The sequence below is a fragment of the Megalops cyprinoides genome, chromosome 13 (genome assembly GCF_013368585.1).
Source record: "Megalops cyprinoides isolate fMegCyp1 chromosome 13, fMegCyp1.pri, whole genome shotgun sequence".
NCBI classification, from domain to species: domain Eukaryota; kingdom Metazoa; phylum Chordata; class Actinopteri; order Elopiformes; family Megalopidae; genus Megalops; species Megalops cyprinoides.
The window spans coordinates 28,101,300-28,127,268 of NC_050595.1; the positions used below are offsets into that span (position 1 = coordinate 28,101,300).

The window sequence follows — 25,969 nt, forward strand, 5'->3', positions numbered from 1 at the left end:
AATCATCTTTACAATCTATCTATTAAAAAAATCATCTTTATAATCTATCTATATGTAGATACTTTGTACGTGTATTCATATAGTTCTTTCCTTGACCAATTTTGTGTCTGTGCCTTTAACAATACTGCATAACATTTGCTTATCTTGTACTTTGGACTGAAAAAAGGATAATGGCCAACTTTTCATGAAAAAAACTTAGATGAGAAATCAATTTTCAATGCTATGAAACAGCTGTTTTCCAACACCGGAGAATCAATTTGTGAGTACAGTACTATCATAACTATTTTTTCGTAACACCAGAGAATCTATGCCATTGAAATGATTAGCGAGATAAAATTTACAACTTAACTAGGGTGTCTAACTGAAGTTAGTGAAGATTGTATTGTTACTGTTATTTTAATTATTTTATTATAATATGCTTTGCAGTATGTCTGTGGGCCAGATTTACTTAAGGACAGTGTGTGAATTATGAGTGTTAAAGGGCTACAAAAATGTGTGTCATGATGGATAAAATATTTGATTTAGAACTGTTTAACACTGGAAGGGAATTTTGCTAAGTAAAAAGCTAATCAAAATTTACATAAGTCAAAAGCCTCATATTTGGGGCTTCTGCTTGTTCTGCACATATGCCAAAGTATATGTTTTCATCTGTGCACTTTTGACTGTCATACTCCTAATTCATTCCACTGTGTTTTTTGTAATACAAACAATGTAAAATGCTTGTCTTCTCATGTGTTGTCACTCATTTACATTTATATTACATTTATTCATTTGGCAGACGCTTTTATCCAAAGTGACTTATAAGTGAGGTACAATACAACACAAGTGAAAAAACCATACAGAGTCAACAATATTAGAAGTGCTGCATAACAAAGTTCCAAAGGTTGGCCAGGCAAGGTACAACCTAGCAGGTAAAGCTAACATGTGCGTTAAACCATTAGTGTACTTTTTGTGTTATTGTATTTTATAGTTTAGTAGAAGACAGTTTGAGACATGAGAAGTTCCTTTAGGGGGTAGTGTTTCAGGTGCTCAGGTGAGAGTGGAGGAGCTGTGTCTTCAGATGTTTCTTAAAGACAGAGAGGGATTCAGCAGAACGGACGATAGTGATTTTACACCACAATGTGATGGGACTACCAGGTGTCGTTCGGTAGCAAAGCGAAGTGATCAGGAGGGAACATAGGGTTGCAGCAGTGAGATCAGGTAGGTAGGTGCAATTTCATTGGTCACCCTGTATGCAAGCATCAAGGCCTTGAACATGACACGAGCAGCTACAGGGAGCCAGTGCAGTGAGACCAAGAGAGGTGTAATGTGAGCCCTTTTTGGTTGGTTGAAAGGCAGATGCGCAGCTGCATTCTGTATCAACTGCAGAGGCTTAATAGTGCATGCAGGTAGGCCAGCCAAGAGAACATTGCAATAGTCCAGTCTTGAGGTGACCAATGTCTGGACACGGAGCTGCGCAGCATAGTCAGATACGTAGGCCCTGATTTTCCCGATGTTGGGAACGTGAATCTGCATGATCTGGCAGCCTTAGCAATGTAGTTGGTAAATTTTAGTTGGTCATCAATCACTACCCGCAGGTTCCTTGCAGACCTGGACGCAGTTAGTGTCATTGGGCCGTGGTATTGCGCGCCTCCAGTTACGCGCATTTCAGTTACACGTATTCTCCCCTACGCGCTCCGATCACGCACACAGCGCTCCGATCACGCACACAACTCCAGAATGAATGCAGGCTCATGAAAGAGGGGCGATCTATGTAAAATAGAAGTAGACTGAGTCACAGCCTCGTTCATTTTGGCTGTCGGGAAAACGTGGAACGTGGACTTACCATTTGAATGCCATTGAAATCCATTGAAACCATAAACCAGACTCTGATTTTGAAAATAAATGCACAGAGGAGAGCTATATTACGAATCGCCTCAAAGGAAAGTGTTTGTTTCTATGTATGACGTAAACCCAAAAATAAAGTAAATAAACCAAACAACACGTGCTGGGCCTGTGTATAAAGACATGTTTGACGTGTGGAGATTCATTAACCCTTTTGCACGTAACTTATTTTTTATGCTATGTAGTGCGCGTTTTCAGCTACGTCACATGGTTTCCTTATGTTTTCATTAGCATTATTAAGCTTCTCATAGTTTGCAGTTAGCATTTGCTATATATTTTTTAATGTTAAATCGCTGTTTCATCACAGCTAAAATTAGCTAGAACTTTTCCAATCTAGTTTTCTAATCGCACCGGTTTTAGCATAGGCCTACGCGCTAAATGGTACGCGTGAAAGGGTTAATAAAAACGCTCTACTGAGGAAAAGGTGCAACAAAATGCAGGTTCCAAGGTCCACGCTTGAACTCATGTTGAGTAGCCTATTATTAACAATTTATTAGTAATCACTCATCATGACTCTACCAAAGTACTCTCTATTATCTAAATTGATTAATGAATGGGTAACGCTCTGCTATTGATATTTCTGATTTATTCTAATTGAACTAATTATTCACCAAGCTTGTTCACAACACCATGTGATGTAAAATGTTTTTTGTTTAACAATATAATATAGGGTTACGAGACATTTTATTGTAGTTTAAAAATAATGACACACAAATATCGTACATTTGGAACTTTATTTGTACGTGTATAATAATGTTAAAAGTAGGCCTACTGCCGACTTAAAAGGCAATATGGTGTTTCGCCATTTGGTGCCGCTGGACTTACTACAGCCTTCAGAAGCGTGTATCTGAAAAGCACGTAAGTCAAGGGCAGAATACGTGTAAATGGTGTTTACATAAGAAACGCCCAGATTTTGGGGTTGCTCCGCCCGAAGCGCGTAACTGCCTTCATGGCGCACAAATCATAGACTTAAGTCGAGGGGAGAATACGCGTAGGCTTAAAAGTGCATAACTGTGCGCTTTTTTTGACTTACGCTGAATGGTGATGTCATGCTGGATAGACGGGCTGCCTGGGATGACTAGGAGCTCAGTCTTGGATATGTTGATTTGTAGGTGGCACTCCTTCATCCAGTCTGAGATGTCTGAGAGACAGGCAGAGATCTATGCTGAGACCGTAAGGTCATCAGGTTGGAACAAGAGGTACAGCTGGGTGTCATTGGCATAGCAGTTGTAGGAGAAGCCATGCACCTGGATGATCAGGCCCAATGCAGTTGTGTAGATAGAGAAGAGGAGGGGATCAAGCATCAATCCCTGAGGTACCCCAGTGGTTAGCCAGTGGGACTTAGACTTCCCACCCCTCCTTGAAGGATCTGTCTGTGTGGTAAGACTCAAACCATTGAAGTGCAGTGCGGGTGAAGCCCAGTTCAGCGAGGGTGGACAGGAGGATCTGGTGGTATACTGCGTCAAATGCAGGGGACAGGTCTAGTAGGATGAGGGCTGACAACATGGAGGCAGCTCTTGCCGCCCACAGGATGTCAACAACAGACAGTAGGGCCATTTCAGTGATGTGGGTTTGAATCCAGATTGATTGGTGTCCAACAGATCATTCTGGGAAAGGAAAGCAGAGACCTGGGTGAAAACAACTCGTTCAAGGGTTTTAGATAGGAACAGGAGGAGAGAGACGGGTCTGTAGTTTTCTGTTTGGGAGGGGCTAAGTGTAGGTTTTTTGAGTACTGGGGTTACCCGATCCTGCTTAAACGGAGTGGGGAAGGTGCCAGTGGTGAGTGATATGCATGAGAGCAGGTAAGACTGTAGGAGTGATAGTCTGTAGGAGATGGGATTGGGTCCAGGAGGCAATTACCTCAGAAAAGATACACTAAGTGCACACATATTTTTGCATTTTCCCAATTACATTAGCACATCTGTCCCTGAGGATGATGGAGGAGTTCCATAAAACAATGCACTTACTCAATATGGTCCTTCTCCCTCTGTGGATTGAATAGGCATAGGATTTTTTAGTGTCCAATTTCAACCTTCTCAATATGATCACTCAGTCATCCCTAGCAGTTGGCTAGCACTACTTTTTTTTTTTCAACCCACGTTCCTGTGTTGTCACTGTAAATGAGAAATAAGATCAAAGGTTGTTTTCTGTTTAGGCCCATACATCACTGACTGATACTGTATGTATGTGTGTGTCATCCTTGTTCCTCAGATACAATGAAGATGTACTCTCCGTGGAGCTTAGCATTTATCCTACTCATAACACAGCTGATGCTCTTTGGTTCTGTCTGCTATGGTGGAAAGGTGCTGGTAATTCCACTGGAGGGAAGCCATTGGGTTAATATGGATATCCTCATTAGAGGTCTTCACGCTCGAGGACACACCGTTACTGTGATACGGTCTGACAAGAGCTGGTACATCAAGGAGAAGTCCCAGCACTACAGCTCTATCACAGTTCCTGTATCAGCTGGCATCGATGAGGACTTTGTTAAAACGGCGATAAGGACTGTGATCGAGATTGAGCGAGGAAAGAGCTCCCTGTTGAATTTTTTGCTCTTGCAAAAGGAGATGTTTCACAAAATGTCTGAGGCTCACAGGATGGTGATTAACATGGCAGTGAATATATTTGAAGACAAGAACTTAATAAAGACTCTTAAGGAAAGTCAATATGACCTGATGCTGACAGACCCGGCCTGGGGTTCAGGTATCTTGGTGGCTCACTATCTTAATATCCCCCTGGTGTACAACGTGCGGTGGGTCACAAGTGGGGAGGGTCATTTCGCTATCACTCCATCACCAATATCCTACATTCCCATGACAGGATCTGGACTGTCAGACAAAATGACTTTTGTTGAGAGGGTCAAAAACATGCTTTTCTATGGGCTCATGCTCTTTCAAGACAGGTTTCTTATCAGGCCCATTTACCAGGCTGTTTGTGACCAGTACTTTGATGCACATGTTGACTTCTATGAGCTTTTACAAGCAGCCGACATCTGGCTCATGAGGGTAGATTTTGTCTTTGAATTCCCACGCCCCACCATGCCTAATGTTGTCTATATGGGTGGATTCCAGTGCAAGTCTTCCAAGCCCCTTCCAGAAGATCTGGAGGAGTTTGTTCAGAGTTCCGGAGAGCATGGCATCATTATCATGTCTTTAGGGACATTTGTTGGCCACCTGCCACATGGTCTAGCTGATGAGATAGCTGCTGCTTTTGCTCAGCTGCCTCAGAAGGTCATTTGGAGGTACACAGGGGATAGGCCAGTTACCCTGGGTAACAACACCCGATTGGTCAACTGGATGCCACAGAATGACCTTCTGGGACATCCCAAAACCAGAGTCTTTGTGGCCCATGGGGGAACCAATGGAGTGCTAGAGGCTATTTACCATGGTGTCCCTGTGGTGGGGTTGCCACTGTTTTATGACCAATACGACAATCTCCTTAGACTAAAAGAACGGGGAGGAGCCACAATTCTGAGTGTAGGTACTGTAGACAGCAGCATCTTCTTCCAGGCCTTACAGGAAGTGCTCCATGACCCATCCTATAGGATGAACATGCAGAGACTCTCCAGGCTGCACCGGGATCAGCCAATGAAACCACTGGACCTCGCCCTCTTCTGGATTGAGTTTGTTATGAGACACAAAGGTGCTGCTCACCTGCGCACAGAGTCCTATAAGATGCCCTGGTATGTCTACCACTCTGTGGATGTCATAGCAGTCTTGCTAGCACTTATGTTACTCATCTTAATCATTGTCATTGCTGTTATCAGATATCTGTGCTGTAGGTTGTGCTGTAAAAGAAAAATAAAACATGACTAATTGTGAATGCACTTATATTAACAATGTAAGAATAAAATATATTTGAGGAATAAATTGTCCGTGAGAGGTGATCTAAGACCAGTTCATGCTGCTCAGCATATTTTGGTCAAGGTTAGCTTTGTGGTTGGGGAATCAAGTCACAGATCAGCATTTACCCACAGCTTTTGCCTTTAGCAATTCCTACAGGACCCAGCTATGTGTATTACATTGTGAACATGTTTTACGTTTTTGTTCGTTCTATTGTTTGTGTTTTTGCCTTTTTGTTGGTATTGTTTTGCTTTGTTGTTTACTTTTGTAATCACTGTTGTAATTTTACAGTATCTGCCATACAGGGATTCTATGTAAATAAATGAATACAGACTGAATTCTGTAGATTTGGCCTGTGACATCCTCAACTGATCTTTTGTGTGTGTGGAGGAGGAATGAATATGTTGTCAGCTTTTGCCATTTTGGGTCGTTTTTTCCTTTGTTTCCCCCCTGCAATGACAGATCAGATACCTGTGCTGTAGGTTGTGCTGTAAAAGAAAAATAAAATATAAATACATTTTTATCCATTCAAATTCTGTACTCTAATGTACTGCAGGATTTACCATTGTAAATCCGAAAGGCAAAGATTGAAGATTGGATTTAGATTGTGATACATTCTGAAAAAATGTGACGATGTATGCATTCATACAGTATGTATGAATGCAAATGATAAGTCATGCATTCAACTGTGAAATGTATGCATTCATATGAAATGATATGTGTGGCCATATTTTTAACAGCTGTTATCTTATAGGGCAAATGTAACGGATACTTTCCTTGTACGGCCAATTTATTGTGCTCTGTGTGACAACAGTGCGGACATGAATTTCAATCAGCTGTACCTAAGTGTTCAATTTTGATTCAATATCTTAATAATAATCTCAAACATTTCTACTTGTTTACTACTTGTCTATTTCTGCCTGTTTGATGCATAATTCCACTTTCCACCTCATCCTTCACTGCAAATCCCACCGTCTGGGAAAGCATCCTTCATTCGTTAAAAACGCCCCTAATCACGTGAACACATAATTCAGTTAATCGTTCATCTGAGTTGTTGTTGCGGACGAACTAACCAGATCTGTGTGTTACTGCGTGTAGAATTCTTTCTTCGAGTTGGTTTTGAACTGTGCTTAAATGATTTTTGCGATTCACTTCCTCATTATGGTCTATAAACAGTGTAGAAAAAGGGGGAAGTGGCCAGTTTGTTACTGAAGACGCCGCGATGTGAACACTAAGCAGGCAGTGCCACATATCCTTGAACTGGATGGAACACATTTGAAGTTGAGCACGTAAGTACACATGCAGATTGGGTCACAGGTTTAAACGAGAAAAAATGCTTAAAAGTGAAACGTGTGAACTGGCATATGTGACTGTATCTACTATGGGAAAAGTAAATAGGTAGCACGAGGTAGTATGTTAACATCATTTCTGGTCTATAAGCATTCTACTCCTGTCTGTCGATTTGCTTAGCCAGCTCACTTCTTGACTCTATTATTATTTAAAATAACGTTTAACGTCAACAAGAAATCAGATTACTGCACAGATGCGTTCGTAGCGTAGTGATGAGGAGCGTCACAATCGTTATAGTAACTACCACGGTACTCAAAAACAACATAATTATAACGACAAAACAATAATGATGTAGTTACCTTTTGATACTTGTAGTTCATGAGTACGATGTGTCTAGTGTTGACATAATTAAAGTAAAGCCTATGGTACGGTAGAGTGACACAAGGAAAAAAAAAAAACTAGCACAAAACTTGATGCATTTCCAGTGTGACTCAGACGCACTACGGAGTCTAAGGGGCATTCACTCAACAAACTGGCTTGTAAACTGTAGTTAAATTTCTCCTGCACGCACGACGAGACACCCAGCACGACTTCGAGAACACACACCCTAGATTTAATAGATTGCAAGCTAATGCAAGCCGCTCGTGCAGATGAGTGCGTACATTGGCAGTTTGTCCATTGCCGGTTGTTTAGAAAACAGTCGTTGTTAAACCTCAAAATGTATCGTTCTGTGAGCAGTAGCAATCTATATAGGTTAAGGATATTTCCTACATGTTAACTGTTTAACAAGACACGCTTGAATTAATCCACTATGTGAGACAAACCGTACGTCATAAAGCATCCACACTAATAAACATCACTATTAATCGTTTCAGAGGCAGCAGCAGTTTAATAAACCCTGTTATCAAAGATTACTATCAGGGTATAAGTCACTTGCGTTAATGTATATCAGGCATTTATTAAAACATTTGACGCGCTACATTGTGTTTCCGAAGCTACTATTTTGGAAGGCTGTATTGTCTAAGCGTTCCAACGTTTTTCTAAGTTAATTTCTACGTTATGATTCACAGAAGACAGTTCACTGTACGTGCTTCAATAACTTACTGTTGTGTTCTAAAACAGCGAATAAACCGGTTCTTTGAGCCAGGGTATGGCACCTGCCACATTCTTCCATACCAAAAGTAACCTTAAATGAAAGCTGAATGGGCCACTTCGATAAACATCGATAAAGGGAGGGAAGGTTGAACTAAATCTTGCTGCTTGTATTACAATTACCGCTACAGTTACCATCAGAATTAATTTATTGTATTCTTTTGCCATTCTTATAATTGTTTTTCATAACGATACTGTCAGGGCCGGCCCAAGCCTTTATGGGGCCCTAAGCAGAATTTGATTTGGGGCCCCCCACCGCCTCGGCACTGCCAATACTATTGACTATTGTTAACATAATATTGTGTTTTTGTATGATTACCATTGATTGAGCCAGATAATTATGACTGTCAAGCGATTAAAAAAATAATCTAATTAATTACATGCTTTGTGATTAATTAATCTAAATTAATTGCATACAACATATTTGCCATGAGAAGCATTTAAAGATATTTCAGTTCACATGGATTTTGGTAGATGACTGCATCAATTATAATAGACATTATAAACTTTAAAGGTCAACATCTTTTATTTCCCATATATTCAGAACATTTTTTCACAGTTCATATGCAACAATCAAAAATATGACCTAATGAATTGAGGAAATAAAAAAATCAGAAATGTTTCAGCAAGAACAATGATGGAAATAAGTCCATAAGTTTCTCATTTTATCCTTGACATTGTAATGATTGTCAGTGTTTCAATGTTTCATATTTTAGATGCCAAGCAAGCCTACCGTATATCTAGCCCGTCCATGTATGCTACAAAGTAGCTCACTAGCCTTTAGTGGGCTATAATTAAAAGTGGCTTGCCTGCCTACCATATAGCTAGCCTTTACGTGTATGATAAAAAGTAGCTGGCGAGCCTGCTGTCAGGTATGAAAGAAAGTAGCTAGCTAGCCTTTTCATGTATGATGTAGCTAGCTAGCTAACTAACCTGCAGTCAAGTAACTGTTTATGTGTTGCTTGACAACACATGTAAATGTAATCCTGAAGGAACTATTTTTGTCGACGGAGCCGAATAAACAACAAAAAAATCATAATTTGTTGTCTCAAATTATCGTTATCTGATAAACAGCCTTGTTTGTAGAACTGTTGTATAAAAGCAACACAGCATAAATAAAAGCATCACAGAGTGCGATTAATTTGCGTTAATTTTTTTCTATAACTTTCTATAATTAATTCATCTATATTAACGCGTTGACTTGACAGCCCTAAATATAATATATCACCAAAAAAAGCATTTCATGCTCTTGTGGGACATTTCAAGCGCTCTTGGAGGCCCCCTGGTGGCCACGGGGGTCCAAAGCATTGCTGGGACGCTTAGTTTGCTTATGCGTCGGGCCTGTCCTGGATACTGTTGCGAAAATGCCTGTTAGATAGGGTGTTGTTGCTAGGCTAGCCTATTTTTGTCAGAGCTGTGAATCGGCTGTCTCTAACACCTCACAACAAGCACATTACCAAAATGAAAAAAAGGTTTCATTACACAGCTGGAATGTGTTACTCTAAGATATTTCTAAGGATGTCTCCTTGCTTCACGGATGTGCACACAGAGCAAATCTGGTACAAAGTCAGCTTTACAAAGTCAGTCTACTACAAGTCTTTAACTGTTCCTTCACAAGAGTCTGACCATTGAACATAGATATGTTTTTTACTGTTGGAAGTCAGATACTATCGTAGTAATGTAAAAATTATGTTTGCAATTGAAATGCAAAGTGAATAAGTGCAGCATTATATTCAGACATTGATACCAATTTACAGAAATAACAGTTATGAGATATTTGCAATGTGGAAAATTTCAATAGCAGCTAGGTGTAATTTCCAATTTGATTATTTTGTATATCTGTTGAGTAAAACAATCTTTAAAACTTTAAAATAAAAACTTTATTGTGTGACTCAGTTTCAGACTGTCATTGAGTGGTTGAAGTGGAAATCATGTTTGGCGTTAAAAGTTTATATCTTTTGCATCATCCTGGCAGAATGGAACATTGGGTGGGTTTAACTGTGCCAGAAATCATGTTTACAATGTGAATTTATTATGTACAAAATTAAAATAATATTTGAAATTAACCATTGTTTTTAATGAATGAAAAACTGTTTTAGTCAGTTTTTAGACTGAATGCATTTTTTGCAAGAGGATAATGTTTTTCAAGAAAAGATAAATAATATCACATATAACCTTACTTACTGAGTATATGACAGATCTGACTACAAACCTTTTGACATCCATGCTCATTGCTGTGATACTTAGCAGATAGTTAATAACAGCAATGATAATGATAAAGTAGGAATTCATGCTGACTGTTAAAGGAGGTGTTCCATGCAAGTAAAATCAGAGATGTATGGCTGGAAACCAAGACTAGTGAGGCAGATACTGTATGATAGGTAGGTACTGAACGATTGGAATGTTGGGCCTTTATTGCCAATTTTCACATTTTTTCCTGTATGAACCAACGATTGTCAAAGATGCCTCATATGTATTTGGTGATTTAAGAAAAAGCAATGGTAAGGACAGATTCACAGTTGTACTTTTGAAAATATATAAAGACATTTGTTGTCTTTTGATCCGGTCCATCTGATCATATCCAGCCTCCTTATCTCACTATTGGTGGGGGTAGTCGCAGTTGAGGATGCAGTTCAGTAATACAGTTGAGGATGTAGCTTAAAATACTGTTATGTACACCACAAAATGAAATATGATTTACAATTCTTGACGATTGATTTATGATAATTTATGATGAACATTCATTCCAACTGTTTTATACTGTACCATTTTTACATTTCAGGTCTGAACAGATTCATGTGTATCAAAATGCAGCCCATAGTCTTCTTTCTGACAACTCTTCTGATCCTCACACTGCCTGTTATCCATGGTGGCAAAGTCCTAGTGTTCCCATTGGATGGCAGCCATTGGGTGAACATGAAGGTCCTGATTGAGGAGCTGCATGCTAAGGGCCACAGTGTCACAGTGTTCCGAGCATCAAACAGCTGGTACATCAAGGAGACGTCCCCTATCTACACCTCAATCACAGTCCATGTTGAAGAGAGACATGGTGATGAAGACTTTTACAGCAAATTGGTGTCTAGGTTACTGCAGATACAAAGAGAGGGTAGATCTGCTTGGACTCGCTTCAGCTTGGACATGGAAATTAAAGATAATTTTTCACAGATGCATAAAAGCATATGTGAAATGGTCATCCAGATTTTTGAAGATCAGAAGCTGATGCAGTCTCTTCGCAATGCTCAATACGATTTGGTTCTCACTGATCCTGGAGTAGGTGGTGGGGTTTTCATAGCGCACTACCTCAGTCTGCCGCTTGTTTTTAACGCTCGATGGACAGTACACGGAGAAGCTCATTTTGCAATTGCTCCTTCGCCACCATCCTATGTTCCTTTTCCTGTGGCAGAGTTAACAGACAATATGAGTTTTTCTCAAAGGATCCGAAACATGCTTTTTTATATTTTTAGAAGTCAACTTTACAAAAACACTGTTGGTCCTCATTACACTGCTTTGGCTCATCGCTACTTTGGCCCTGGGGTAGACTACTTTTCGCTCTTTCAGGCAGCAGATATCTGGCTCATGAGGGTAGATTTTGTCTTTGAATTCCCACGCCCCACCATGCCTAATGTTGTCTATATGGGTGGATTCCAGTGCAAGCCTTCCAAGCCCCTTCCAGAAGATCTGGAGGAGTTTGTTCAGAGTTCCGGAGAGCATGGTGTCATTATTATGTCTTTAGGCACATTATTTGGTCAGCTGCCACATGATCTAGCTGATGAGATAGCTGCTGCTTTTGCTCAGCTGCCTCAGAAGGTCATTTGGAAGTACACAGGGGATAGGCCAGCTACCCTGGGCAACAACACCCGATTGGTCGAATGGATGCCACAGAATGACCTTCTGGGACATCCCAAAACCAGAGTCTTTGTATCCCATGGCGGAACCAATGGAGTGCTAGAGGCTATTTACCATGGTGTTCCAATAATTGGCCTTCCACTGGTATTTGATCAGCCTGATAACCTTTCCAGAATGAAAGTGAAGGGAGCAGCAAAAGTCTTGGATTTTGTCACGTTGGACAGACACATTTTTCTCCAGGCCTTACAGGAAGTGCTCCATGACCCATCCTATAGGATGAACATGCAGAGACTCTCCAGGCTGCACCGGGATCAGCCAATGAAACCACTGGACCTCGCCCTCTTCTGGATTGAGTTTGTTATGAGACACAAAGGTGCTGCTCACCTGCGCACAGAGTCCTATAAGATGCCCTGGTATGTCTACCACTCTGTGGATGTCATAGCAGTCTTGCTAGCTCTTATGTTACCCATCTTAATCATTGTCATTGCTGTTATCAGATATCTGTGCTGTAGGTTGTGCTGTAAAAGAAAAATAAAACATGATTAATTGTGAATTCACTTATATTAACAATGTAAGAATAAAATATATTTGAGGAATAAATTGTCCGTGAGAGGTGATCTAAGACCAGTTCATGCTGCTCAGCATGTTTTGGTTAAGGTTAGCTTTGTGGTTGGGGAATCGGGTCACAGATCAGCATTTACCCACAGCTTTTGCCTTTAGCAGTTCCTACAGGACCCAGCTATGTGTATTACATTGTGAACATGTTTTACGTTTTTGTTCGTTCTATTGTTTGTGTTTTTGCCTTTTTGTTGGTATTGTTTTGCTTTGTTGTTTACTTTTGTAATCACTGTTGTAATTTTACAGTATCTGCCATACAGGGATTCTATGTAAATAAATGAATACAAACTGAATTCTGTCGATTTGGCCTGTGACATCCTCAACTGATCTTTTGTGTGGGTGGAGGAGGAATGAATACGTTGTCAGGTTTTGCCATTTTGGCTGATTTTTTCCTTTGTTTTCCCTCTGCAATGACAGATACTTGTATATTTGCGTTCTTTTTCTGTTAAAAGTGCGCTTTGTAATAAACTTGAAGGATATGGCTTTTTACTTTGGACTCTCATTTAATTGAGACAAGGGGACAAGGCCTGGAATCTTTCAATACTGTGTCTCCCTAATAGTGTGGGCAGTGTAGTCATTTTCCTTTTTGCATGTTAACCCTTGCAAATATGATTGTTATTCTGCTTCATCCCATAATAGAAGTGTCTGTATACTAGTGTCAGCATTGGATAGGGTAACAATATACTGCTGATTTAGTACAATGAAAATATTCAGATGTACTTTTATTGTTTCATCAACAGGCTTTTGTTTGTTTTCAGTGAGATTCCCTCCACTACATATGACTTATTGCTGTTACAGTAAAGATTGCACATCTTTTTAGAAGGTAATTATTTATACAAATTCTTTTACGTGTTGAATGGTCACACGCTAATCAAGGTGATATATTTAGTTGCATGTTTTGTAAGAATGGTCTGGTGTTTGAATGTATGCAATTTCCATGAAATGGAATGATTGAAAATGATGAAATTTTCTGATGAGAAGCTACTGCTGAGTGCTTGGCTTGTGTGCAAGACATAGATGGATCATGGATCATAGGTTTGTTTGTAGTCCTTATCCATACAGGTGGAAACCTATTAGTATTCATTGGTAAACCTGACCGTGCAGCACTTATCATACAATCTCTCTCCTGTATCGTGGGTGTTATGGTTGATTCCCTCTGTGAATGCTACCATACCAAGATAGAGTTGGAATATATAATGTAAAAATACATGTGAAAACTTTGCAGAGTCATTAAGTAACCTTTTCACACAGCACTTTGTACACACGTCGTAATGGAACGACCATTAGGAGAACCCGGGAGTGACTCAGATGTTGTGAAATAAAATGTCATTGAACCCCATGCTGACTTTAGACATAAAACAGAAGCTAAAGCAAGGCTGCATAAGCATTCATGTTTACTCTATCGAGTTCAATTGGATGATAATATCTAAATTCTTAACTCAGAACGGTACTGCTTTATGAATATATTTGTACAATTTATGATTGTGGCTCTAGAATATTATTTGCAGGAGTGTATGTGATTGTTTTCTGATGGTGTAAACTGGGTGGCTGATTGAACTTGTGTAAACTTGGAAGTGGAGCTAATGGCTAAAGAGATGCATATAAAGTTGTGTAAAATGGTGATCCAGATATAGGTACAGATGAAGATCAGAGCTTGACACAGTCTCTACATGATGCTCAGTATGACTTCAGGTTCTTACTGATCCTGCAGGAGGTGGTGGGATTCTCTTAGCACACTACCTTGGTCTTCCCCTAGTTTTTAATGTTTGATGGACAGCACATGGAGGCCACTTTACAGTTGCTCCTTCACTATGCTCCTGTTCCACATGAATAATTAACAAACATGAGCTTTCTCCAAAGAGTCCAAATCATTATAATGTATAGTATTAATGTGGCTTTAAATACCATGTGAAATGAGCTCTACTTACAAGTTGTTTTTTTTTTTTTTGTCACTGACTATTTTTAAAAGTTTTATTTTTCAAATGGGAAGTTGTTAAGTGCTGGACTGCAGATATAAAAGGATCATAAGTCTGTATATATGTCGTGTGAAGTAGAGCCTTCACCTGTCCCCTAGAAACAGAATGCTTATTGTCAATTTGTGTTAATCATTAAAATTTTAAATGTTCAAGGTCCCTTTGTTTTCAGTCCATTTCAAACCTACCAATAGGAGATCACTTTATGAAGTGCATCCAAATCTGTTAATTGTAACTATTGGTCATTTCCATTATCTGTGTGCATGTGAAGCTAGCCATTGGTTAATGGACCACACCCGCCTAATCAGAAGCTGAGAGATTGTTGTGAGCAGCTTGTGGCCTAGGCTGGGTTTCTTTGCTTTGCATTTTAAAAAAGAAATTATTTGAATTTTTTGTGAGTTTGCTCCTCCTGTTTTGTGAGAACTTTTGGCCAGCTTTCTCACATGCTGTAATGTATAAACCATGCATTGTCCTTAAGTGACCTTTTTCACAGCACACATTCTATGCAGTGTAAGGGAATGACCATTGAATCAGGAAAACTGGAAGTGTCAGAGACATGCTGTGCATTGCAATGTCCTTGAACCCCATACTGCATTTAGCCACAAAGGCAAAGCTGTGGGAGGGTTGTGTAAGCGATGTGACAACAAGAGATGCGATTTTAAATGTACAATGACAATATCCAAATCTTGTGCTAACCTAATGTTTTGCCGTTGTACAATCTTCACAGCTTTTAAATAGAGAATGCAGTCATTTTAGTCAGACAGTTCTTTCAGAGTTGTTGAAGAGGTGACCGAAAAAATGCACCTTTGGCCCACTTCTTATTGTAAAATATATGAATGAAAAACATCAGACTGCTGTTTACCCCATGGTCAGACTTTATTTCTCAAAGTTATTTTGTTGATATTGACATATACTGTTTACAATATATTTATTATACATATATATACACACACATCATTATCTTTGATTTTGCTGAGCAGAATGTAAGGTCTGCTGCTGGAGTGCGCGCATTACCGTTCTTTCCCTCTTATCTGATGTAACAGGTAGGACCTTAGGACCCCGTTTCGTCTTCTGCGTGGTTGCCTAATATAGTTCAAGGTACGATGGGATGGGTTATCAAGACACAGAATTCCTTTTGGGAATGTTCCCATAAGTTACAGAAATTCTGAAATACTGGTTGTATGGATGTACGTCGCGGTGTTGGGAGAGTTTATTTTAAAAGCACGTTTGAATGGCACGTTCGTCTGATTTTACGTGAACCGGTTAAATCGTGAAAGAATTGCTAAGTTTAAACTTAACACAAGGATTTTTGGGGAAAAGCACTATATGGGTTTTGATTTTGGAGGTGTTTTGTATTAGTAAACTGCAGCTCCGCAAGCACTGGATCATTCCATTCTGAAGAAAGCGACTCAGTCCACAAGTATATCGAGGGTAAGTAACATGAGCAGTACTGTGTTTTGGGTTTCACATTACGTGGACTGTTTTGTGAACATGGATTTGTCACTTGTCTAACTGGAAGAGATTTTAACCTCTGTTTGTCTAAGTATTTATAGTAATAACTATGCATTTTGGGTATGAAACAACATGCTGGATTAAATTCACTCATGGGCATTGTTACGCATACTAACATGCTCTTTAGTGAGGCACGCAGTGATATTAAATGATCTTTAGCGTGCACCAACACTCAACGCGTTTCACGCAGTAATGCACTCCATACGATGTGGGCTGAAGTGCTACACCGTGGGTCATATAGTGATATACATTATTTACTTTGCTGTGTATAACATGCATTTACATTATATGCCAAGTAATGTGCAATACAATATTCGAACATGCCATGATACCATGTCCATGGTAATGAATGCACTTTATGTTGGTAGTTTAAAATATTAAGCTCTAAAACACCAAAGGTGAGCGTGCTAATTGCCTCTGACACTGGTGGTCTTGTTGGTCTCTGCTAAATAACATCCCTTGGGACATTGCTAATTCGTGTGGTTCATGGTTAGGTTACCTAAGGCCAAGTCCACACGTTCACAGGTATTTTTAAAAACGGGGGTTTTCCTCCTTCTGTCCACAAGAAAACGCAAAAACACGCTGCCAAGAGCATACCAAACCGTATAATATACCCGTAACCGTAAAGCCATGTTGGCCAATCGGAAGCCTGAAAAAAAAGTTATTACGGCGCGCATTCTGACGTTATAAGCCAAAAACTCCGTTTTCTCCGTATACACGTAAACACTGAAAACGGAGTTTCTATGCACGAAAGGCCAAAACGGATAGAAAAAGCTACGCTTTAAAAAAAATACCCGTATACGTGTGGACAAGGCCTAAGATACTTGATTTAGGCCTGTTTCTTTCTTCTTTCCCAAGATCAATGTGCAACTCTGCATTCTGAGTGCGAGCACCCAGATAGTGTATTAAATACCTGTGAATAGTGTGCAGCTGTTTCTGCTTTACACATTATTGTGCTTCCTCTAATGCTGTCTTGTGAAAATGAACAATTTAAATGCTTTAATATTTATTTTGTTCAGTGTTATTTCATCCCTCTTAATCAAATTTTAAAATAATATGCACTGATTATTTTGCATGCCTTTCACACAGTGAACTTCTGTAATCCTGTGTCTATTTCAGGAATAACACTGTGAAGGATTCTGTATGGAGATGTATCTTACAGTCTTCTTCCTGACCACTCTTCTGATCCTCACACTGCCAGGTATCCATGGTGGCAAAGTCCTAGTGTTCCCATTGGATGGCAGCCATTGGGTGAACATGAAGGTTCTGATTGAGGAGCTGCATGCTAAGGGCCACAGTGTCACAGTGGTGCGAGCATCAAGCAGCTGGTACATTGAGGAGACGTCCCCTCACTACACCTCAGTCACAGTCCATGTTGAAGAGAGACGTGATGATGAAGAGGTGTACAGCACATTTGTGTCTAGGTTACTGCAGATACAAAGAGAGGGTAGATCTGTGTGGACTCGTTTCAACTTGGAAGTGGAGACAAGTAACATGGTAAAAGAGATGCACGAAAGGATATGTGAAATGGTGGTCCAGATGTTTGAAGATCAGAGCTTGATGCAGTCTCTACATGATGCTCAGTATGACTTGGTTCTTACTGATCCTGCAGTAGGTGGTGGGATTCTCTTAGCATACTACCTTGGTCTTCCCATAGTTTTGAATGTTCGATGGACAATACATGGAGAAGGCCACTTTGCAATTGCTCCTTCACCACTGTCCTATGTTCCTATTCCAGGGGCAGAGTTAACCGACAATATGAGCTTTTTCCAGAGGGTCCAAAACTTATTCGCACAAAGTCTTTTTTTACTTCAGATAGCGCTTATTGTGAGCCCTCCTTACAGTTCTTTATGTCATCGCTACTTTGGCCCTGGGGTAGACTACTTTTCGCTCTTTCAGGCAGCGGACATCTGGCTCATGAGGGTAGATTTTGTCTTTGAATTCCCACGCCCCACCATGCCTAATGTTGTTTACATGGGTGGATTCCAGTGCAAGCCTTCCAAGCCCCTTCCAGAAGATCTGGAGGAGTTTGTTCAGAGTTCCGGAGAGCATGGTGTCATTATTATGTCTTTAGGCACAGTATTCGGTCAGCTTCCACATGATATAGCTGATGAGATAGCTGCTGCTTTTGCTCAACTGCCTCAGAAGGTCATTTGGAGGTACACAGGGGATAGGCCAGCTACCCTGGGCAACAACACCCGATTGGTCAACTGGATGCCACAGAATGACCTTCTGGGACATCCCAAAACCAGAGTCTTTGTGGCCCATGGGGGAACCAATGGAGTGCAAGAGACTATTTACCATGGAGTTCCAATAGTTGGCCTTCCACTGGTATTTGATCAGCCTGATAACCTTTCCAGAATGAAAGTGAAGGGAGCAGCAAAAGTCTTGGATTTTGTCACGTTGAACAGACACATTTTTCTCCAGGCCTTACAGGAAGTGCTCCATGACCCATCCTATAGGATGAACATGCAGAGACTCTCCAGGCTGCACCGGGATCAGCCAATGAAACCACTGGACCTCGCCCTCTTCTGGATTGAGTTTGTTATGAGACACAAAGGTGCTGCTCACCTGCGCACAGAGTCCTATAAGATGCCCTGGTATGTCTACCACTCTGTGGATGTCATAGCAGTCTTGCTAGCACTTATGTTACTCATCTTAATCATTGTCATTGCTGTAATCAGATTTCTGTGCTGTAGGTTGTGCTGTAAAAGAAAAATAAAACATGATTAATTGTGAATGCACTTATATTAACAATGTAAGAATAAAATATATTTGAGGAATAAATTGTCCGTGAGAGGTGATCTAAGACCAGTTCATGCTGCTCAGCATATTTTGGTTAAGGTTAGCTTTGTGGTTGGGGAATCAAGTCACAGATCAGCATTTACCCACAGCTTTTGCCTTTAGCAATTCCTACAGGACCCAGCTATGTGTATTACATTGTGAACATGTTTTATGTTTTTGTTCGTTCTATTGTTTGTGTTTTTGCCTTTTTGTTGGTATTGTTTTGCTTTGTTGTTTACTTTTGTAATCACTGTTGTAATTTTACAGTATCTGCCATACAGGGATTCTGTGTAAATAAATGAATATAAACTGAATTCTGTCGATTTGGCCTGTGACATCCTCAACTGATCTTTTGTGTGTGTGGAGGAGGAATGAATACGTTGTCAGGTTTTGCCATTTTGGCTGATTTTTTCCTTTGTTTTCCCTCTGCAATGACAGATACTGGTATATTTGCATTCTTTTTCTGTTAAAAGTGCGCTTTGTAATAAACTTGAAGGATATGGCTTTTTACTTTGGACTCTCATTTAATTGAGACAAGGGGACAAGGCCTGGAATCTTTCAATACTGTGTCTCCCTAATAGTGTGGGCACTGTAGTCATTTTCCTTTTTGCATGTTAACCCTTGCAAATATGATTGTTATTCTGCTTCATCCCATAATAGAAGTGTCTGTATACTAGTGTCAGCATTGGATAGGGTAACAATATACTGCTGATTTAGTACAATGAAAATATTCAGATGTACTTTTATTGTTTCATCAACAGGCTTTTGTTTGTTTTCAGTGAGATTCCCTCCACTACATATGACTTATTGCTGTTACAGTAAAGATTGCACATCTTTTTAGAAGGTAATTATTTATACAAATTCTTTTACGTGTTGAATGGTCACACGCTAATCAAGGTGATATATTTAGTTGCATGTTTTGTAAGAATGGTCTGGTGTTTGAATGTATGCAATTTCCATGAAATGGAATGATTGGAAATGATGAAGTTTTCTGATGAGAAGCTACTGCTGAGTGCTTGGCTTGTGTGCAAGACATAGATGGATCATGGCTCGTAGGTTTGTTTATAGTCCTTATCCATACAGGTGGAAACCTATTAGTATTCATTGGTAAACCTGACCGTGCAGCACTTATCATACAATCTCTCTCCTGTATCGTGGGTGTTATGGTTGATTCCCTCTGTGAATGCTACCATACCAAGATACAGTTCTGATAGGAAATGGAGTTGGAATATATAATGTAAAAACACATGTGAAAACTTTGCAGAGTCATTAAGTAACCTTTTCACACAGCACTTTGTACACACGTCGTGATGGAACGACTATTAGGAGAACTTGGGAGTGACTCAGAGATGTTGCATTCATGTTTACTCTATCTAGTTCAATGGGATGATAATATCTAAATTCTTAACTCAGAATGGTACTGCTTTATGAATATTTTTGTACAATTTATGATTGTGGCTCTAGAATATTATTTGCAGGAGTGTATGTGATTGTTTTCTGATGGTGTAAACTGGGTGGCTGATTGAACTTGTTTAAACTTGGAAGTGGAGCTAATGGCTAAAGAGATGCATATAAAGTTGTGTAAAATGATGATCCAGATATAGATCCAGATGAAGACCAAATCTGTTAATTGTAACTATTGGTCATTTCCATTATCTGTGTGCATGTGAAGCTAGCCATTGGTTAATGGACCACACCTGCCTAATCAGAAGCTGAGAGATTCTTGTGAGCAGCTTGTGGCCTAGGCTGGGTTTCTTTGCTTTGCATTTAAAAAAAAAAATATTTGAATTTTGTGAGTTTGCTCCTCCTGTTTTGTGAGAACTTTTGGCCAGCTTTCTCACATGCTGTAATGTATAAACCATGCATTGTCCTTAAGTGACCTTTTTCACAGCACACATTCTATGCAGTGTAAGGGAATGACCATTGAATCAGGAAAACTGGAAGTGTCAGAGACATGCTGTGCATTGCAATGTCCTTGAATCCCATACTGCATTTAGCCACAAAGGCAAAGCTGTGGGAGGGTTGTGTAAGCGATGTGACAACAAGAGATGCGATTTTAAATGTACAACAATGACAATATCCAAATCTTGTGCTAGCCTAATGTTTTGCTGTTGTACAATCTTCACAGCTTTTAAATAGAGAATGCAGTCATTTTAGTCAGACAGTTCATTCAGAGTTGTTGAAGAGGTGACCAAAAAAATGCACCTTTGGCCTACTTCATATTGTAAAATATATGAATGAAAAACATCAGACTGCCGTTTACCCCATGGTCAGACTTTATTGACATATACTGTTTACAATATATTTATATATATATATATATATATATACACACACACACATCATTATCTTTGATTTTGCTGAGCAGAATGTAAGGTCTGCTGCTGGAGTGCGCGCATTATCGTTCTTTCCCTCTTATCTGATGTAACAGGTAGGACCTTAGGAGCCCGTTTCGTCTTCTGCGTGGTTACCAGAGCCATGCAGAGAGAGAGTCGCGTCAACTCCTTTCGCTCCGATGGACATTTTTTTTTTTTTTTTTTAACAGCAATGGTGAGCCTCGGACTCTCAATAATTCCCAGAAGTTAACAGCAAATACTAGCCGCGCAGGAGAGTTGCAGTAGACCGTATGTGATGCACTTTTAAAGGGTAAGACGTTTAAAGAATCAGATTGTATATTATCAGCACATCTGAATCAAGTTAACGTACATTAAAGCATGTTAGTGGATTATCGCCCACTAAATTAGTAGATTTAGGGAACGTTAGATAACAGATTAGGCTATACAAAGTTAGCAACACATAATATTAACAACGAACAGCCTATTAATATGATTACCTCATATTTTTGTTGTTGTAATCTTTATTGATAGTAAGATGGCTCCTGCTGACTTGAGCCAACCATTTTCCCCTTTCCGTGTCAGTGGAGAAACCGTCCATTCGTACTCCTTTCCCCGAGCGATTGGAGCATCCCCATGCAACACAGCAAATCATGGTGGAGACTATATGCAAGGAGAACACGGAGGAAAGGGCACAGACAAACTGCTTGACATGCTATTCATGTTTCTGAGTTTATTAGAGATGTATTTAATGAATTCATGACTATCATTGATAGTCACCTGTCGGTCTCATTCTGTCCTATCTGAAAGTCATAAAGATGACATTAGTCATTAAGATTACTCAGGCCCTCAGTTACCATAGGATTACAGAAACCACCATGAATCTTTATAAAGAAATGTTAGAAAATTAATCTGATCTTTATTTTGAAACATCCCCTCCCCTCCCTCTAAATATATCAATAAACATTAGGATATGATTGCTCTTGACTACCATACAAGTTTAAGAACATAATAATAAAAACTCAATTCAAACCAATAAACAACAGCAACACGCTCTTTAACCGAGGTAACGTTAGCCTAAAATATGTCAACAAGGCGGGTAACGCTGTTCACACTAATCCTCAAATAATACCGAATTTTACTTAAAGAAAAAAAAACATATTGCTGTAACTACATACACATGTCGGTGTGTTATATAACTATCGTAAATCATTGCATTTATTGACTACTAATTACCAAAAATCGCAGTTCTGTCTCTCTGTATTTACGCATTCAAATTACCCGCCAAGAACTTCCTGGAACTGTCTGAAGTCTACGTGAGTGACGTGACGATCAGGCAATTTGAGCTTTCGTTGACGCAGCTCTCTCTTTACATGGCTCTGGTGGTTACCTAATACAGTTCAAGGTACGATGGGATGGGTTATCAAGACAAGCTGAATTCCTTTTGGGAATGTTCCCATAAGTTACAGGAATACTGATTGTATGGATGTACGTCGCGGTGTTGGGAGAGTTTATTTTAAAAGCACTTTTGAATTGCACGTTCGTCTGAGTTTACGTGAACCGGTTAAATCATGAAATCATTGCTAAGTTTCGACTTAACACAAGGATTTTTGTGGAGAAAGCACTATATGGGTTTTGTTTTTTGAGGTGTTTTGTATTAGGAAACTGCAGCTCCGCAAGCACTGGATCATTCCATTCTGAAGAAAGCGACTCAGTCCACAAGTATATCGAGGGTAAGTAACATGAGCAGTACTGTGTTTTGGGTTTCACATTACGTGGACTTTTTGGTGAACATGAATTTGTCACTTGTCTAACTGGAAGAGATTTTAACCTCTGTTTGTCTAAGTATTTATAGTAATAACTATGCATTTTGGGTATGAAACACAACATGCTGGATTAAATTCACTCATGGGCATTGTTACGCATACTAACATGCTCTTTAGTGAGGCACGCAGTGATATTAAATGATCTTTAGCGTGCACCAACACTCAACGCGTTTCACGCAGTGATGCACTCCATACGATGTGGGCTGAAGTGCTACACCGTGGGTCATATAGTGATATACATTATTTACTTTGCTGTGTGTAACATGCATTTACATTATATGCCAAGTAATGTGCAATACAATATTCGAACATGCCATGACACCATGTCCATGGTAATGAATGCACTTTATATGTTGGTAGTTTAAAATATTAAGCTCTAAAACGCCAAAGGTGAGGGGGCTAATTGCCTCTGACACTGGTGGTCTTGTTGGTCTCTGCTAAATGACATCCCTTGGGACATTGCTGATTCGTGTGGTTCATGGTTAGGTTACCTAAGGCCAAGTCCACACGTTCACGGGTATTTTTAAAAACGGGGGTTTTCCTCCTTCGTTCTTAAAACAAATCTCTGTCCACAAGAAAACTCAGAAACACGCTGCCAAGAGCATACCAAACCGTATAATATACCCGTAACCGTAAAGCCATGTTGGCCAATCGGAAGCCTGAAATAAAAAGTTATTACGGCGCGCATTCTGACGTTATAAGCCAAAAACTCCGTTTTCTCTCCGTTTTTTCGCTTTAAAAAATACCCGTGTACATGTGGACAAGGCCTAAGATACTTGATTTAGGCCTGTTTCTTCCTTCTTTCCCAAGATCAATGTGCAACTCTGCATTCTGAGTGCGAGCACCCAGATAGTGTATTAAATACCTGTGAATAGTGTGCAGCTGTTTATGCTTTACACATTATTGTGCTTCTTCTAATGCTGTCTTGTGAAAATGAACAATTTAAATGCTTTAATATTTATTTTGTTCAGTGTTATTTCATCCCTCTTAATCAAATTTTAAAATAATATGCACTGTTTATTTTGCATGCCTTTCACACAGTGAACTTCTGTAATACTGTGTCTATTTCAGGAATAACACTGTGAAGGATTCTGTATGGAGATGTATCTTACAGTCTTCTTCCTGACCACTCTTCTGATCCTCACACTGCCAGGTATCCATGGTGGCAAAGTCCTAATGTTCCCATTGGAGGGCAGCCATTGGGTGAACATGAAGGTTCTGATTGAGGAGCTGCATGCTAAGGGCCACAGTGTCACAGTGGTGCGAGCATCAAGCAGCTGGTACATTGAGGAGACGTCCCCTCACTACACCTCAGTCACAGTCCATGTTGAAGAGAGACGTGATGATGAAGAGGTGTACAGCACATTTGTGTCTAGGTTACTGCAGATACAAAGAGAGGGTAGATCTGCGTGGACTCTTTTCAAGGTGCAAATGGAGATAGGTAACATGTTAAAAGAGATGCATGAAAACATATGTGAAATGGTGGTCCAGATGTTTGAAGATCAGAGCTTGATGCAGTCTCTACGTGATGCTCAGTATGATTTGGTTCTTACTGATCCAGTATTCGGTGGTGGGATTCTCTTAGCACACTACCTTGGTCTTCCCCTAGTTTTTAATGTTCGATGGACAATACATGGAGAAGGCCACTTTGCAATTGCTCCTTCACCACTGTCTTATGTTCCTTTTCCAGCGGCAGAGTTAACCGACAATATGAGCTTTCTCCAGAGGGTCCAAAACTTATTCGTACAAAGTCTTTTTTGGCTTCATGCAGCACTTATTGTGAGCCCTCCTTATAGTTCTTTATGTCATCGCTACTTTGGCCCTGGGGTAGACTACTTTTCGCTCTTTCAGGCAGCAGACATCTGGCTCATGAGGGTAGATTTTGTCTTTGAATTCCCACGCCCCACCATGCCTAATGTTGTCTATATGGGTGGATTCCAGTGCAAGCCTTCCAAGCCCCTTCCAGAAGATCTGGAGGAGTTTGTTCAGAGTTCCGGAGAGCATGGTGTCATTATTATGTCTTTAGGCACATTATTCGGTCAGCTGCCACATGATCTAGCTGAGGAGATAGCTGCCGCTTTTGCTCAGCTGCCTCAGAAGGTCATTTGGAGGTACACAGGGGATAGGCCAGCTACCCTGGGTAACAACACCCGATTGGTCAACTGGATGCCACAGAATGACCTTCTGGGACATCCCAAAACCAGAGTCTTTGTAGCCCATGGGGGATCCAATGGAATTCAAGAGGCTATTTACCATGGTGTTCCAATAGTTGGCCTTCCACTGTTTTTTGATCAGCCTGATAACCTTTCCAGAATGAAAGTGAAGGGAGCAGCAAAGGTCTTGGATTTTGTCACGTTGAACAGACACATTTTTCTCCAGGCCTTACAGGAAGTGCTCCATGACCCATCCTATAGGATGAACATGCAGAGACTCTCCAGGCTGCACCGGGATCAGCCAATGAAACCACTGGACCTCGCCCTCTTCTGGATTGAATTTGTTATGAGACACAAAGGTGCTGCTCACCTGCGCACAGAGTCCTATAAGATGCCCTGGTATGTGTACCACTCTGTGGATGTCATAGCAGTCTTGCTAGCTCTTATCTTACTCATCTTAATCATTGTCATTGCTGTTATCAGATATCTGTGCTGTAAGTTGTTATGTAAAAGAAAAATAAAACATGACTAATTCTTAAAGGCAGAAAATCACGCATTTGTATCTAAGGTGTTAGCAGTTGTGTTGCTTGTCTTACTTAATATTGCTGCTGTTATCAGATTTGTCTGCCACAGGGTGTGCAATAAAAGAACAATAAAACGCCAATATTCATACACCTTTTGTATATTTATACCTGTAAAAAATAGAATAATGAAACTTTCAGTTCATGCCAGGATTATACTATGTTCGCAGAAGTT

The 25,969-nt window shown here is 40.0% G+C and overlaps 4 protein-coding genes across 5 annotated transcripts; all 4 read left to right on the forward strand.

The window, feature by feature from the left end:
* Positions 1-230: 230 nt before the first annotated feature.
* LOC118788169 (UDP-glucuronosyltransferase 2B31-like) lies at positions 231-5,794 on the forward strand. Its single transcript, XM_036544069.1, has 2 exons — positions 231-259; positions 4,096-5,794. The coding sequence occupies exon 2, from the start codon at positions 4,101-4,103 to the stop codon at positions 5,697-5,699; it is 1,599 nt and encodes a 532-aa protein (XP_036399962.1). The 5' UTR covers positions 231-259; positions 4,096-4,100; the 3' UTR covers positions 5,700-5,794.
* Positions 5,795-6,772: 978 nt separating this feature from the next.
* On the forward strand, positions 6,773-12,773 carry LOC118788024 (UDP-glucuronosyltransferase 2A1-like). Its single transcript, XM_036543849.1, has 2 exons — positions 6,773-7,015; positions 10,951-12,773. Exon 2 carries the CDS (start codon positions 10,965-10,967, stop codon positions 12,558-12,560), a length of 1,596 nt encoding a protein of 531 aa, XP_036399742.1. The 5' UTR covers positions 6,773-7,015; positions 10,951-10,964; the 3' UTR covers positions 12,561-12,773.
* A 3,100-nt stretch (positions 12,774-15,873) lies between these two features.
* LOC118787926 (UDP-glucuronosyltransferase 2A3-like) lies at positions 15,874-19,684 on the forward strand. 2 transcript variants are annotated; one of them, XM_036543699.1, is made up of 2 exons: positions 15,874-16,036; positions 17,237-19,684. In XM_036543699.1, the coding sequence occupies exon 2, from the start codon at positions 17,261-17,263 to the stop codon at positions 18,848-18,850; it is 1,590 nt and encodes a 529-aa protein (XP_036399592.1). In that variant the 5' UTR covers positions 15,874-16,036; positions 17,237-17,260; the 3' UTR covers positions 18,851-19,684. The 2 variants fall into 2 exon arrangements, with proteins under 2 accessions (XP_036399592.1, XP_036399593.1); XM_036543700.1 differs by lacking the exon at positions 15,874-16,036 and having other exon boundaries at positions 17,547-17,915; positions 17,997-19,684.
* A 3,218-nt stretch (positions 19,685-22,902) lies between these two features.
* LOC118788123 (UDP-glucuronosyltransferase 2A1-like) lies at positions 22,903-25,969 on the forward strand. The gene is made up of 2 exons (XM_036544000.1): positions 22,903-22,967; positions 24,132-25,969. The coding sequence occupies exon 2, from the start codon at positions 24,156-24,158 to the stop codon at positions 25,743-25,745; it is 1,590 nt and encodes a 529-aa protein (XP_036399893.1). The 5' UTR covers positions 22,903-22,967; positions 24,132-24,155; the 3' UTR covers positions 25,746-25,969.